The sequence below is a fragment of the Musa acuminata genome, chromosome BXJ3-5 (genome assembly GCF_036884655.1).
Source record: "Musa acuminata AAA Group cultivar baxijiao chromosome BXJ3-5, Cavendish_Baxijiao_AAA, whole genome shotgun sequence".
In the NCBI taxonomy this organism is placed as follows: Eukaryota; Viridiplantae; Streptophyta; class Magnoliopsida; order Zingiberales; family Musaceae; genus Musa; species Musa acuminata.
The window spans coordinates 3,691,796-3,708,541 of record NC_088353.1 but is presented as its reverse complement, the minus strand read 5'-3'; the positions used below and the strand labels follow the sequence as shown (position 1 = coordinate 3,708,541).

The 16,746-nt window shown below is 35.6% G+C and overlaps 2 protein-coding genes across 3 annotated transcripts in view; both read left to right on the top strand.

Moving 5' to 3' along the window:
- LOC135582906 (probable protein arginine N-methyltransferase 6.2) overlaps window positions 1-4,477 on the top strand; it is a 34,661-nt gene extending 30,184 nt beyond the window's left edge. For both annotated transcript variants that reach the window (XM_065151039.1, XM_065151038.1), the window contains 3 exons: window positions 3,476-3,678; window positions 3,809-3,927; window positions 4,024-4,477. In XM_065151039.1, coding sequence (XP_065007111.1) covers window positions 3,476-3,678; window positions 3,809-3,927; window positions 4,024-4,066 — 365 coding nt within the window. In that variant the 3' untranslated portion in view covers window positions 4,067-4,477. The remainder of the gene's footprint in view (window positions 1-3,475; window positions 3,679-3,808; window positions 3,928-4,023) is intronic.
- A 582-nt stretch (window positions 4,478-5,059) lies between these two features.
- On the top strand, window positions 5,060-16,560 carry LOC103984603 (probable protein arginine N-methyltransferase 6.1). The gene is made up of 13 exons (XM_009402133.3): window positions 5,060-5,580; window positions 6,219-6,284; window positions 6,385-6,453; window positions 8,513-8,548; window positions 9,918-9,983; window positions 11,586-11,654; window positions 11,833-11,910; window positions 13,595-13,673; window positions 13,861-13,955; window positions 14,398-14,482; window positions 15,733-15,938; window positions 16,071-16,189; window positions 16,295-16,560. Exons 1-13 carry the CDS (start codon window positions 5,341-5,343, stop codon window positions 16,335-16,337), a joined length of 1,251 nt encoding a protein of 416 aa, XP_009400408.2. The 5' UTR covers window positions 5,060-5,340; the 3' UTR covers window positions 16,338-16,560.
- The last annotated feature ends 186 nt before the right edge of the window (window positions 16,561-16,746 follow it).

Below are 16,746 nucleotides of genomic sequence, written 5' to 3'. Positions count from 1 at the left end.
AGCTGATCTCCAGTTGACAGAAGTCTTCTTGATTTTTGGTTGTGATGTATAATTGATCTTATAATAACCAAGAAAAGTGTGGATTATGATAATGCATTAGATTTTTTGGCATTTGTCAATTTTACAAATTGTGGCCAAGTGATTAATTTTTTAAAAACATTATAGTCAAGGTTTAAATCAAGGATTGAAATTTCGTATCATACCAGAATTTTGAGATTTGCTCGGTACGATACGGTATTGTATCAGAGCGGTATATTTCATAAATAAATAAATAAATATATATATATATATATATATATATATATATATATATATATATATATATATATATATATATATTTTTCACCTTCTCCCTCTTTCTTCTCCCTCGGTCACCTTCAAAGATAACAGCCTCAATCGACGGTACCACTCGGTAGCAGGCGGTCCATGTACCGGTCTGCTGACGGACAAGTACATATCGTCCGGTACAGACAGTATCATTTAGTATTGTAAACCTTGGTTTAAATAACATTTTAGTCTAATACTGGTATTGGTCTTTGAAGCAGACTGATTCAGTACTCAAGAAAAGGGTTTAGTGTTTCTTAATGGATTTTAGCCTAATCAGAGCTAATAATAAGTAAAAAATAACTTTGAATAAAATTGAGTGAATAATGAGTTGAAACATGTTTGAGCATGTATTACAAACCCAATGTGAAGGATATGATCTCCCTTGGCATCCTATCCTATAATTTCATAAAATATTTCATGGAGCCTTGTTAATTATCAGTGTGCTAGATAATCGATTCTTGATGAACAAAACATGTGGATTATGATAATGCATTAGGTTCTTATTATTGTTTGTCAATTTGCAAATTAAGGCCAAGAGATTAACTTTTCATATAAAATTGTATTTAAGGTTTAATGTTTGAGTCCAATACCTATACTGGTTCATGAAGCAGACCAGTTCTGTACCCAAAAATAAGGTTGTGTTTTTTATGGGTTTTGTCCTATTTAGAGTTAATAATAATTAAAAAATAACTTTTAACTATAATTGAGTGAACAATTAATTGAAATCTGTTTCAAACATGTATATAAGTACTTCAAACTTAAAAGACCTTCAAATGACATGCTAACTCAAAATTTTAATGTCATGCCATAAATATGCTTCCTATCATCAAAATGATCATTTTCAATCCTTGGGTGGTGGTTCAAGGTCCTCAATATGACTTGGTTGTAGATCAAGGTTGTAATTATGGACCATGAAGGTGCTTCATGGCATCTTTATACCAATAAACTCTATGACATTGATGAAACAATGTGGTGCAATTCATCTTTATTGTATTTTTAAGCCATGTAGTAGTAAATAACTAAGTCGAATAAGGTTGTAACAATTATGGCTCCATAAGATATATAATTGAGATTGTGATTGCCATACCAGCGCTATGAATCATACTATGTATCCAACCTAGAGAAAAATGTCCAACTATCATTATGAATTGGAAGTCATGAAATTTATACTGGTAAGAAGGTTGTGAATTCACTATTAACTAAATATATAAAGTGTCTCATCTTGCCATTACAATCCACAACTTCACCTTGGCTATAAACAAGTCATGTGGATTCACATGCATTATGATGTTCATCTTGGGTGGCATAACTAAAATATCACTTGGATTCATGTGTTTTACTTATTTGTGATTGGGTAGTAGGAACAAATGAGACCCATGGCCCTAACAATTGTTATCAAGGGGCATACTATTGTCCATGTCAATATCATCTCTGGGGATATCACAAAGTGCAGAATTCGATATGCACTACAAATGAGATTCAGAAGGTGCTCCTTGACGAAGAGATATTTGGCCCATATCTCCAAATCATTTCTCAAAGATAAAGAGTATGGAACACTAGATGTTTTTTTTTGGTAAGTGAACACTTAGATGTTTAGAGATCATCACATAAGAAAATATATTTTCACTACAGCTTAAGCTCAGTTAAACATCTTATAACCAATAAATCTATTGTGGTCATCATGCAAGTTATTATCTCAATTTTGGAAAACTAATATGGGACAATCTTGCCACAACATCTTTTCCATATCAATGCAGTGCAAGATAACATAGAGTGGTTTTATCATGACAATAATCTTAGACACTGGAGAATGTGTTTTTCCACAGCCCTCCTATCTGATGAGATAGTATAATGAGAGCTTGCCTAGATCATCGAAAAGAATGTTACCTTTAGTCTGATCCTTCTCTACTGGATGAACTTTAAGTAGATGTAGTGGGTGGTTAATTGAGTGGCATTGGGCCGTACGAGCTTCCCTTTGTGAATTTCTGCATCAAAGAAAAAGGTGATGTTTTATGTTTTCGCCATTGTCCACTTCAACAGTGAGATGTTGCTGGTGTTCATCATGACACCTGCATAGTGAGCTGCATATGGTGTCAAAACTCATGCACTCTATTGTCCATTAATTGTTCACCAGTCTGTTTAAAGTTTGCACCATTGTGAGTGACCACTTACACTATGAACTAGTTCTGATCGTATTTATCAAAGTCCCATCAAACTCTAGATGTATCATAGATCGTGAATTTAATTTGATCCATCATCGGACTTGCAGAAGAGCACCCTTCTATTATAATCTACCATGATGTTTATTATACTCATCCTAGAAAGGTTGTACATGAGTGTGGCACTGTATAGGTGCTATTACCCCTTAAAAGACTTGATTCAGTCTCTAGTCTCTTCAATCTCATTGAGAAATTTATTAGTTATCTAATATGGAGCAAAACAGTGCACACCAGGATCATACTCCTAAATGGTGGACACCTATTGATTATCCAAGAAATATTGTGTTGCCACATCTATCAATACTCATGTGCTTTAGTATTATTTTCCTATAAAAATTATCAATTTTAGTCGGATGCATAATTATAGAATTTACATTTGATATTGAAGAATCAACACCAAATTATGCTGATTGGGCCTAGATATGCATATATCTATACCAGATCTACACATATCTAGGCTAGATCTGCATATGTCTACAACAGATGTATGTAAATTCAGGCTAGATTTGTACAGATCCAGCATAAACCCATACAAAACCACAGATATATGTCTAGATCCACACAGGTCAAAACTAGATCTAGGCAAATGAAAACCATATTAGCAAGAATCTTGAATGGATTTAATGGGATTTTGGTCAGATCTGAGCTTTTCTCCGACTTGGCATTTTGAATTCGAGGGTGGTCTGAAAACTAGGATTTCTACCAGTCATTTTATTATCAGTACACATGAAACGGTGTGTGTACTGCCCAGTACACTTTGTTTGGGAACTGACTGCGCTATTTCCCTTGTCTGCACGACTATTCCTTGTTGGACTGGTAAATTCCAGCCCTGTACTGACTTCTAGATTATATGCTTGTGCTGTATTTGTATAAATCAAACTGAGTAATAAATTTCCTTCTCAACTGAGTTGTCTTTTGCTCTTTCAAAGCTCCACTGCATGGGTTTGCATTTTGGTTTGATGTCTCCTTTAGTGGATCTGCAACTTATTCTCCCAATCACCATTTGCAACTTCTCCCGGAAATTCCGGCTGACCGACAAGCACAAGGTTCTAGCCACAGTCACTGGGAGCAGGTGCCTGGAGAAATTCTGCTATCCACTGCACCTGGAGAAGCTCGGACTCACTGGGAGCAGGTGCCTCATGATGTTTTTGATATATTTCTGTCCAAGGACACTCTTCTATGTTACATTTTAGAATATTTAGATTAGTTACAAAACCACGTGATTCTTTGACTAGAAGTCATCATCAAATTTGTTCTTTCAGACTGTGCTGTACTTGTACGACCCAATTGAGCTGAAGCAAGATCAGAAGATGGTAGGTTCAGTATCACTATCTCTGATCACGGAGAACTGCTGGCTGTTAGATATTCACCTAGCACACTCGTGAGTTTTCAGATCAATTGCTGATTATAGCATTTTGGTACCTAAAGGTTTAAGCAAACTAATATGGTGTTTTTATATTTGGTTATGCATTCACAGCACAGGAGGACTAGCTCACGTAGAAACGACTATAATGCTATGAGACAGTTTGATTTGTCAGGCTCTCATGGGACCTTCTTTATCTTCATGGAGCTGAAGGACTGACTGGCCCTAAGGTTGCTTTATCTTCATCAGCTGCTTTGTGTAGTGTGATAAATTGAATCACAGTGTGATAAATTGAAACTATACATTGCCGCTGGATTTTGAAGAATCAAAGATAGCAATGAGACTGGACACGATTGTTTTGTTTACGCCGAGTTGTAACAACTGAGATCTTTTACATTCTGATGAAAATTCAATTAGATGTGACTCTTACCATAGCAACGATGATGGTTTTATGTTTCAATTTCACAATTGATGCAAGACTCGAAAATGGGTTTCCACCTCTGGAAGTCGATATTTAATGTCACTGGACAACCATGAATATTTATCATTTTGACGTCTCAACGATGAATAGTTAATAGGTTACTGTAACTTCAGGACTCACAAGTCCAAGGCCACTTGGCCGAGGTGCATTCTTCTATTGATGGCTATGGATGAGGAGTAGCTTCAGGAATTCAATCATTTGTATATATGATGCAATTGGTTACTTTCTTAAGTAACCGTTTTGAACATACATTTCCCTGATGATAATTCTTGTATTTATTGTATCTATTCATTCATGTAAAATACATCCGTCATTAATTTGCCCCAGTATAACTAATATTAATATTACAAAGATAAGAAGTTGTATGATCCTCAATTGTTAAGGCAGGCAGGGCTCTCCTATCTACAACATAATTCCAACCTTCCGTACTTGCATCAGATGCATGCTTGAATCTTGAAGTGCCAAATAGGCAACTGGTATTTGGATTCAGCATTAGCAGCAGACCAGCTAATAAAGCCACATCCGTCGTCTGCGAATTAGTATGATGCATTGGAGCCCGAGATTACACGGTTTGATCCCATCTCTCTCTCTCTCTCTCTCTCTCTCTCTCTCTCACACACACACACACATTCTGTTTTCAAGAAACAAACAAACCCGCTTCTTCGAACGCATTAAGAAACGATTCTTTGCTGCTCCTCTCTCTCTCTCTCTCTCTCTTATTCTGTTTTCGAGAAACAAACAAACCCGCTTCTTCGAACGCATTAAGAAACTCTCCAAGAAACGATTCTTTGCTGCTCCTCTCTCTCTCTCTCTCTCTCTCTGTTTTCGAGAAACAGAACCCGCTTCTTCGGACGATTAAGAAATCCTTCAGACAACCCGCTGCTCCCCATCTCGATTAGGCTACGATCCCATTTCCTCTTCCTGCGTTCCTTTTGCATCTCGATTAGGCTATGATGCCCGACGAGAACTTCGCCTCGTCGTTTGCGGCGCGGTGGATTGAGGGGCCGGGAAAAGTCAGTGGGGGCGGGGGAGACGGCGGCGGCTTTGGTTACTGGCAGCCTCGGACGCAGCATCTGCCGCAGCAGCAGCAGCAGCAGGAGGGAAGTCCGGCTATTCCGCCGTACACTGACTTCGACCGGTCTTACTTCCGCGCCTATTCTGACATCGCCATCCACAAAGAGATGATCCAGGTCTCCGTCCTCCATCCTCTTCCTCCTTCCTCATTTCCTTTTTAAGGTGCTTGTGATCTTTCTAAGGATACTAATCTCCGTCAACAAGAAGAGGAGAATTGTATTCTTCTTTTACTGTTTTGTAACTATTGTCTGTTTCGTAACTATTTTCAATGTATATGGACGCATAATACATATGTGAAGGAGTTCAGATAGACACACTGATTTTTTTATATACATGTAAATTCATATGAGATGATCCAGGCCATTAAAGATTTTCTTCCAACTTGTTCTTGGTGAAATCTTTGATATGTGTCATCGAAAATATGATAAATTTTTATATAGAAAGTCAACCACTCCCAGAATATATTCGTGTCCCATTTTGTTTACAATTGTACAACCTATTAGGGTGTGACGTGTTTAAAACCAACACATCCTCGCTTATCCTGTATCGTCTAGTATGATTATAGCGCATCTCTTTACTCAATATTAGCCAAATATAAAATTTGCTTCTGACTTGGCTCTGTTCAGACTATATGATCATCACTAGATGATAACTTTTCTCTTATCATGTAGGTGCATGTAGTTTTCCTGAACCTCTGACAATTATCATTTTTATCTGAAATAGAGCTGGTGCTAATTGTTTGATCATACTTCAGGATCGTGTGCGCACTGAGACATACTTAGCTGCTATCATGAAATATCGACATTTAATTTTTGATAAGGTAATTTTCTTCCCTTTGACTTAGGATTAAAAAATGTGCCATCATCAAGACAACTGAAATGTGGATTTTAAACTTGATGATTTAACAATTTTTATTTTAGGTTGTTTTGGATGTTGGTTGTGGTACTGGAATTCTTGCTATATTTTGTGCTGCTGCCGGTGCCAAACGGGTAATTGCATCTCATGTTTTACTAGATTCTAACTTTTTGTTGATTTACTTATTATTCCATGAGTACAATTTTACTTTCTATAATTGTGTTAATTCATGAAGTGCATGACTACCACAATTTCTGGAGTAAATCATTGTGTATATTATCTACCTTTAGGTTATGTATTGCAAGTTTATGGTACTACTAGATTATTAGCAAGTGTTTTGCTTACTTTTCATCGAGACCATTTGTTGGCAAAGTGCAAACAACATAAAATTGACAATACAAATTGGAAGCTAATGTAGTTAGATACACTAAGATCTACTTATGGGAAAGAAATCATATGTTTCAACTTTCAACTTCAAGCATCGGAGATGTTTATGCTGCTTATATATGGTAAACATACCAGCTACATGTATAATATATTAAAGTTGAACTATTATGAACTTCTTTTGTTCTAAATATATGTAGTTTATGCTGTTGATAAATATTCTGAATTTATTCTAGATGCAAGCAAGATGAACTCTGCAGTTATTTCACCTGTGGTATATTAGGATAGTTTGATGTTTTGTTAGTTTTGATAGATATACACAAAAAGTTTGTATCATTGAGATTGCTACCTAAGATAGAAAAAGAAATATTTTGATTTGTGAACAACTAGGTGTGCCTTTGAGAGAAAATGGAATGATGTAGAATCATTTATAATAGTATAGACATGTGATATAGATAATTAGATACTGTGGTTAGAAGATGCAAAGAAACTTATTATTAGTAATATGTGGAGAGGCAGGAGGCCTAAAAATCCTTTACTAAAAAATATAAATAAAGATTTAAATACTCTTAATTTAACTAATAATTTGACTTTTTATAGAGCTTAACAACAAGAGATCCATGTAGCCCACTCTAAATAGTTCAGACCGATGTTTGTTGTACTGCTTAAAACGGTATGGTACAAGCGGCATGGGCCAATACACAAGCCATCCCGTTCCGGGCGATCCAATTAAATTAATAAAAAATTCAAAAAAATTGTGGGGCCCTATCTAAATTAGTGGTAAAAGAAAACAAATTAGCCCTCTTCTCGTATAAGATCTTGCCATTGCTGCTTCACCATTGTTGCTTCGAAGCTTCCTCATTGTTGCTGCTGTGGCTTCTGCTTCGATGATTTTGCCTTATCGCTGTCGCTTCACTGCTGCCGATGCTTCCCAGGTATGTTGTCGTTACTCTTTTGCTCCTCTTCTTTCTTCTTCTTCCTCCACTTCTTCCTCTTCTTCCTTCTTTCTTCCTTCCTCCTCCCTCTATTCCTCCACCTTCCCTTCCACTTCTCTCTTTTTCTTCCTCATCAAACTACCAATACACACCAGTGTACCATGTGTCGATTCACTGGTAGATACCAGTACGTACCAGTCCGCTAAATTGCTGAAACGAGTCCGGTACCCGAAAAGGCAATCCTTGGTTCAGACATGACAGTTTTGTTGTTGTTGTTATAGTTTTGGTAGATACATCGGTAATTTCAAACAAACTTTTAAATTCAATTTGTTTCAGTTCCTTCAATTCAGCAAGTTCTTATAAGTACTAGTGAGCTAAAGACATTGTTTTCTCAATCTATTATGGTCAAAGTTTTAGTGTATTAGCATACTTGAAAATCAATTTTTCATGATCACAATCTTGTGATGTATCATGGTATATTATTAATTGAATGGAAGAGTGTCCTTGGCCACACAAGAAAGAAAAAAAAAAAAAAACCCCTTGATTTACTATTTATAATCACTTTATTGTCTGAATCTTTAATAGAAATTTATTCTAAAATGCAAAATGCCATAATATCTTGATATGCTTCCATGTCTATGTTTACAAATGATGGTTAAGTTATTAACACAAAGGAAGAGGAAAAATTTTTCATCTCATCAAGTTACTCAACAAATCAGAAATTATCATTTACAATGTTGCTGCCATTAGCTTTGAAACATTACATTAACGTTTATTCAAATTAGTTCATGTATTGTTGCATCCATATTCTTGCTCTTCCCTTGATAATTCCAATGTACATGAATAGTTAATAGTTAAATTAATTTACTGACAGGTGTATGCAGTAGATGCAAGTGAAATTGCAGAACAGGTAATTTCTCCTTTTCCATTCTGTTCTGTTATATTACCTTCTCAGAGAGATTGATGCAGAAAGTCTGAAGCAATTTATCGCTGACAATTAAATTTACCAAAATTTGACATTCTGTAGCCAACATGTTTCTTTATATCTCTATCCTGGCTATTGTCAGTGCATGATTCATTAAGTTGACTTGGGAACTGTTCTAAAAGGTGACACTATCATAATTGGATCTTCCTAATCCACTTAGTGCATGTTTGGCACTTTCTGGAAGTAGCTAATTTCAAATAATGTGGTTCATCTAAAGTCATCTTGAGAGTTACTTTGCTGATTGTGGTTAGATTGACATTGACACTACTCTTTCACTTTGGTGACTTTGGAATATCTACAACTGAAGCTATCTGAAGTCAACTGTACTCAGACTACTAGATATGGCTACATCCATTTCTATTGAATTGCTAGTGACCTACAACCAACCAGTTTCAAACATTGGTTGGACCAGTCACAGATCATATGTCAATACCATTCAATATTTAATTTTTTATTATTTAATGCAGGTGTAATGGACAATAAAGATCGGTATACCACTTAATACCATGCCAGTTTGATTGGTTGCCTATATCAATAATCCAACTTGTTGGTGATCAGCCCATTAGCAACATCCTCCGATGGGTTGTTCATGCACCAATTATGAACCATGGATAATGACTAACCCATTGGCAAAAGTAGATCAGTTGGCTTTTCCAATCATGCTGCTAACTGGATATGTTGCATTATGATGTTTGCAGGAGATTTGCATTATTGACACATGTATACAAATTGATGGATGTTCCCTTCTTGGTGGGTATCCAAAGTTCCAAACCAGTTCTGAGAGGATAATTTCCGAAAACATATAAGCATTTGTTTGATGTAAAGACAAATAAACACATCTGTAAAAGGAGAAGAAAGGGAGAGACAAGAAGAGAGTTAAAAGTTCAAAATGCAGAGGAGAAGAATGGAGAAGAAAAGAATTTTAGAAATAGTTTTGTAAAAAATAAATTTACATTTATTTTTGCTTAAAAATAAATTAAATTTATAATAAAATAGAAATATCATTAATTAACTTTAAACTACTAATTATCATAATTTGGACTCTCTTCCTGTACCTGTATCTTAAATTTTGACTCAAAAAACACATATACCCAATAGGCCAATACTAAATTAGAGTAGCTTCCATGTCATGAACCAAGCACATCTGTGACTTTATACCTAAAGTTGAAATAAAATGTCCAGTCCAAATGGTCCAGATTTTATGGTTAGACTTAGATGTGCAGATTTTTATTGCTTACCTTCTCATGTAATGTTTTTATTACTAGTAAGAACAGTTTGCCTAATAACTATGCAGGCTAGACATGTTGTTGAAGATAACAATCTATCTGACAGGGTGACCGTTCTTTTTGGACGAGTTGAGGTACCTGTCTATTGTTACATACTCTTGACTGTTGTTACTTAATTCTATCATACTATTCTTGGATGATTTTGCATCATATTCTAATGGCATATGGTCAGTTGGTCACGATATTTTTTTGTTTTTTATTAACACTGAACAGTTACTGAGTTTGTGAAAGAGCACTTTAAAATTTTGAAGCAGTCGGTCACTATAATAGGCGGTGCTTCACTGAAGCGCATTGCCCTGCTACTGTGCGAGGCACTTGGGCCTCGCCTCACCCAAGCGCCTAGGCGAGTGCGAGGGCGCCTTTTTAAATCACTGTTGTGCACTGCCATTATTTTAATTTGCAAAACAATCTATTCTTAAGTTCCATATAATACCAATCTGCCTATTCCACTTGACAGTTTAGGCCAAATAATGATACTTCTGTTTCGCTTTCATTGCAAGAGTCTTGTACATTGAAGGGTCTGCTTTTGTGTCATATAGATATCTTCTTGTGGGCTTACAGTTTGTGGTCTTCTATTGGAATGTTAACAATTGAGATATATTTTGTCTTAACTTGCATGTCATCAATGAGTTCAGCTTGACTACAAATTGGACAACGGATGCAACATTCTCAGCTCATTAGTTGAATAAAAACTGATGAAGCACACTCATTTGGCAGTATGAGTGTGCTCAGATAGGTTTGTAGATGAAGCTATTTAATCTCGAAATAACATAATGTGCATGCAGAAGTTCATGACCCTAACTAACTCTTATGACTGGTGCCATAAATTTCTAATCACACTCATTCTCCAAAGGTTTTCTCCATGACACTCCACAGGCTTGAATTTGCTTAGCATAAGGGGATGCTTGATAGCCTGTCTCCCCTGCATTTCGTTATTTGATATGACGAAGGGTCTGTTTGCAAGCTTGCATGTTGTTCACTTGCATGCATATACTGTTTTAGTCTTGATTTCCCTTGTATTTCTATAGTTGATGCAATACAGTGTCTGTTTGGTAGCTTGCATATTGCCCAAATGCACATATTTACTGCTGTAGCCTGCTTGTCCCCTTCCTTGCTTTAGTTGTTGCAATGCAGGGTCTGTTTGGTAGTTTGCATATTTGCTTAAATGCATATATTGACTGTTGTAAATGCAATGGTCATCTAAATTATACGTTTTGTCATTGAATTGAGTTGGCTGCATGAGAAAATGCAGGCCTACAAGCTATATTTGTTAATCTCCTCATCATTCCACTCATCTGTAAATGCTTTCCACGTATTAAGGTCTTACCCTGCATGTAAATTCACAACATTTAAATCTCGCCGTGCATGTAATCCAGAGTATCAAAATTCCACCCTGCATGCACTAGTTAGCAAAGTAGTGTGTTCATAAGTAAGCTGCAGAACAACCCTGTTAGTGTGCTGTAGTTCATATCTCACTTATTGTCAGTTCCTTGAAGTGATATAAGTAGAAACTATGAGACTTTATTTTGTGGCAACACCTCCCTAAAGTGCTAAATTTATCACAGCATTTTTCCTGTTATTCTTCATAACATTTGTCACTGCATTACTCAAAGTTAAATTTACCTTTTTTGCCACTTTTTGGCTGCTTTTGCATCATGATTTTTATTCGAATGCAGGATGTCAGCATTAACGAGAAGGTTGACATCATAATATCTGAATGGATGGGTTACATGCTCCTACATGAGGTGCTTGTGGTTATTCCTTTGCTATCTCTTAAATGTTGCCTGGAACTGAGTTCAAATAAATTCTATGGAACTTTGTGGAGTTTAATAGTACTTAAATTTTCGTTCTGCATTTTCTAAGTCAGTGTTCCTTTTGACTTACTTTATATTTCTAAATAACTTTTGTATTTTTTGGCTGTAGAATATGTTGCCCAGTATCATCTTTTCCAGGGACAAATGGCTTAAACCAGGAGGGCTTATTCTTCCCTCACATGCTTCGGTAATACTCATGCTACATACATCTTTCTGGTAGTTTCTTGTTCATTTTTCTGAACTCATCCCTGCACATATGGAACAACATATATTATGCCATAAAGTGCTTCATCTGACAAAGCAACTTCTTACTCATTGTAGGTCATGAAAGCGTATGTAGCTGAAAGATGAATATTGCATTCTGTACTATAATACTGCTAAGTTATTTTGGACATAATTCTTGTGTTGTTGTTTGTAATCTTGATCATTACATGTCTGGAAAATTTGTTGGATGTCATGTGATGAATATAAATGAATATGAATATGTTGCTTTAGCACTAGAATCATCCTGGAGCTATCTAGGTTGTTGGACTTGATAGTTGATAGTTGATACTTGATACCATAGTCATTTGATGAATATTACACAATTCACTTTGGCCTCTGAACACATTGATCCCATTTATTCTTCTTTAAAATTTAAATAATTAATACATGACAATTGCCCTTTGCAAGAACATATATTTTGGTCATCTCCCTTTGCATCAGCAAGAAGACACCATACTTTTCTCTGACACAGTTTTTCCACCATTGAGCCCTATTGAGGGCACTGTCACTAGTCAAACTAAGGATTGTCTGTTTCTTATTGTTTCTTATGGTTTTTGATGTCTTTTGTGTTATATGTTTTAATACTACAAAATTCGTCTGTTGTTTATAAATTTAATAACTGATATATATATATATATATATATATATATATATATATATATATATATAAAATATAATTTTTACATATATACACATAGTTCATAATCAGCCGATATGATATGATAGCATGATTTGTATCGATATCATCCAAGGCCAATCCAGTTTTCAGTCATTTATTGATCGTATGGTTGGAAAACAGTTGAAAACAGCTTTAATAAGTCAAATTCAGCTTAAGCTGGTTAATTTAGCTGAGTTCACAACCTCAGACACAGAGAGAAGGGTTATGGAAGAAATAGAAAACTGAGACAGAGGAAATACAAAAATCTACTAACCCTAGTTTCAATAATTACATTTGTTATCAACCATCACTATTGTACAATTGACAGCCTTAGCCCTATATTGATGCTTCCCCTCTATATTATAGGGTATTTTTACCAAAGACATTTTGTCAATGTGGTTTTAGCTTTTATATACCGATTGAGATCTGTGTTTTATTTGTGTTTATAAACATTGATTGCAACAGTTGCAGTAGTTATGAATTGATAATCTATAAATAGAATGTGGTTCCGACAAAACTTATAAAAAGGCATATCCATTGCATGAGGCTCCTACCAATGCAGTGTCTAAAAAAGGTCAATGTATGTAGATATATCTATATCTTTTAGAGAGGTTGTTTTTGTGTCTTGAATTCTGATCTAAAGTAGCAACCTTACTATTGTACTAAGGCCTGCCTTCCCAAACAAAACTTATACAAGAACCTTATTTATTGGAAGATATATCTTTTGAACAATTGATACTCATTCATTTTTCAATTGCAGTGAATGCTATTTTCTTACATATTTGGCTGGCTCTGATTTTCTTTGTTTGTTGTTTGGTGTCAAATTTAAGTTGCAATGTACAACTTGACTAGTGGATTCTGAGCTTTAACATTTCAGTTCGGTGCCTATATGTGAAAATCACTGCTGTTGAGATTGAAAAATGAAAATATATATTATATTATCTTGCAGCTCTTTATGGCACCAGTTACTTATGCTGATAGATACCATGAAAGGATTGGTTTCTGGCGCGATGTTCACGGGATCAAAAGTAAGTAATCTTTGTGACATCATTGGTGAACTGCCAAGAAAATATTGTAGCATTTAAAATGGAACAAATTCATTCACACATATCACAGAAAATGGGCTTATCTGAGACAGAAACATGGAATAAAAGAGATAACTGGGATTTCTTTAACTGTGAATGTATTGCAACTCACTATTATCGTATTTTGCAGTGTCTGCTATGCTGCAGCTCGCAAAACACTCTTCTCACAGAGAGCCACACATTGAAATAATTCCAAGAGAAAATGTTGTGACACGTCCGATACTTGTAAGTGTAAGCTGCACCTTTGTTCTTCTGGATTATCCTTCATCTCCTCTATTGTAATGTCTATTGTAAACCTTGGCATGTTCAGAATTCTTCCTTTCGTGGTGCTTATACTTGCATATTTTAATTACCTTCAGCTTTATAGGCATGTAAATTTACCTGTTTAGCCATTTGATTCATTTCTGTGGAAATTGATTAATTATGTCTCATATGGGACTTAATTTGATTTATGTAGTTGCAAATATAGGCACCTACTTGGGATGAATAGTACATGCATTATTGAATGTGAGGCTCAAAATAAACTTGTTTACAGTAAATGATATCTTAAGTTGATATAATTGTGTTGACATTTATATTTTGCTACTTCTTTCAACTGAAAACTACACTGCTAATCATTTATGCTTCCTCCTTGCAAATCAAATCTTTCAATGGGCCTGATAAATAGGTTAAGGATGTGGATTGCTACACTGTCACAATTCAAGAGCTTGAATCTGTAACCACAAGATTTTGTGTTACATCAACCTTGCGAGGTAATTAATGCCATAAAATTGATTCTTCTTTAGGTTTTGTTGTATTTTTTGGAATTTTCAGCTTCTAGAAAGTACCTCAACTTATATTGGTGAATTATGATGATGTTTTGGTCATCAACTTCTTCTTTTATGATGGCAATAGATTGATCATGATTTATTTTCGTACCATACTGTGTCATTTGTAATTGATCCTGAATGTCACATCAGCCTGTATGAGAAGTTCTTCTGATCCACTTTCATGGATGTCTATTATTGTGCTTGTAATATGTTTGTTCTGTAATGGATCTCTGGGTATTATGGTAGATAGTTTATTCTGAAGCACAACTTGGACAAAGAAGGCTAAAAGGAGGCTCATAATTTGGACAAAGATTTGGTAAAATCCTGGCTATCTTGTAAGAAGAGGCTCACAAGTATTTCATTATGAATGGACTTAGCAAGTTATTCTCACTAATAAATTTGCCAACTATTAAATCTAAGTGCATACATCATCTAATAGACAGGTTAATTAGGTTTCTCCCAGTGGTTAAAATCTCTTACTGAAATTGGATACAGGTGACGGCAGATTTTAAATTCATGTTGTAGTTTTCAAAATCACTAGCTTAGAGTTTTTTGGACTAAGTTATGATAATTTTGTCCATCTTCTTTTAGAAGTGGTTTAATTCTTGGTTTTAGCTGCCTTGGCTAGTAATATTTGCCAATAATATAATTTGCTTTGGCTGTAATATAATCAAAATTTCTGTGAAGTCTTCTCGCTTTTGGGTTGTGCTTTAGTAGATTTCTGGATTACGATAAACATTTTTGTGCTTTGCCAATATTACAAAGTAAGAGCAGGACATTAATTAATTTTCTAAAAATGTTGTTGTAAATGTTCTATTATAATTGATTCAGGGACTAAGGTTTGGATTGTGCAAAGTAGTTAAATAAAGTCAAAAATCTGGCAAGCACATATACCAGTAACATTTTAACATATATGGCTGATTTATTCTGCTATCGAGAAGATCAGTTGTTCAGCTTGCAATCATAGTTAATTTGCTCTGGACTTTCATGCAGCTAATTTCATGGAATCTATAACTTGCAGAACTTAATTTGCTTTTAGTAACCTAGTGAACCTGCAATTGTCAGTCTTATAGCTGCAGTACTTTTTAGTTATTTTCTGATTCCAGATGATAAGCTCACACCGTACTTGTATAACTAAAAATGAGAATTCTATTTTTCTTTCTCAACCTATTTATTTCTTTACTCTTTGAAAGCTCCGCTGCATGGATTTGCATTTTGGTTCGATGCCGCCTTTGGAGGACCTGCAGTGTATCCTTCCGAGCAACACCTACAACTTCCCCTGATGGGTCCGGTTGACAAAATATCACGAGTTTTGTGCCATAAAAAGCAGGAAATGGGATCTGATGAAGAAATTATGCTTTCCACTGCACCTGGAAAACCTCCAACTCACTGGAAGCAGGTGCCTCCTTTACGTGATCTGTTTACCCCAATTTAAGTGCATCCTTGTATATTTCACTTTATCGTTTCTAAATATTAGTCATAAGCCACCTGAGTTTTGTCTGAAGATCATGGTCAAACTTTGTTCTTTCAGACCATGCTGTACTTGTATGATCCCATGACGTTGAACAAAGGTCAGAAGATAGCCGGTTGTGTTACAGTGTCGCAGAGCAAGGAGAACCGGCGGTTCTTAGATATTCGCCTGGAATTCTCGTGAGTTTCTAAGATCAATTAAACAATTGCTGGTTAGAGCATTTTTATACTTGAAACTTGCAAGCAAGCTAATATTATTCTATCTTGCTATGTATGCTTCAACAGCGTGGGAGGACGAACTCGGGTCAAAGTGGCTGAAATGCGATGATACGGTTCAATTTTTGGTCCAAGGTTCCACATTATAATATTCCTCTGGACCCTCACGAAACCTCTTTCTGTATCTTCGTGGGGCTGAAGGACTAAACAATGGCCATAAGGTTGCACCTCTTGTAGTTCAGACATACATAATAACCCATACAATGTTGCAGTTAGGTGATTTGTGTTGAGCATTGGAAATTCTATCTTGTTAAAAGCTTGGTTTTGGAAGTTCATGAGACAGGACATGAATGTGCTCTTGCGTTGCTGCCAACGGTAATTAATTAATAGGTCCATTTGGCGCTTGGAGCAACGTGACTCGTATATGGCGTTGCGATTAACATTCAGTCGGACGGAAAGCGATTTGCATGGTGTTGATGTGATTGATGACAAGCCCCGTAAGGTTCTGCGATCGAATGACT

What these genes read in the sequence shown, in the direction of transcription:
- LOC103984603 (XM_009402133.3), top strand. Translation starts at nt 5,341, where the DNA reads ATGATGCCCGACGAGAACTTCGCCTCGTCGTTTGCGGCGCGGTGGATT. An exon ending in GTTACATGCTCCTACATGAG is followed by an intron (nt 11,655 to 11,832) that starts GTGCTTGTGGTT and finishes TTTTGGCTGTAG; the next exon opens with AATATGTTGCCCAGTATCAT. An exon ending in TGTTACATCAACCTTGCGAG is followed by an intron (nt 14,483 to 15,732) that starts GTAATTAATGCC and finishes ACTCTTTGAAAG; the next exon opens with CTCCGCTGCATGGATTTGCA.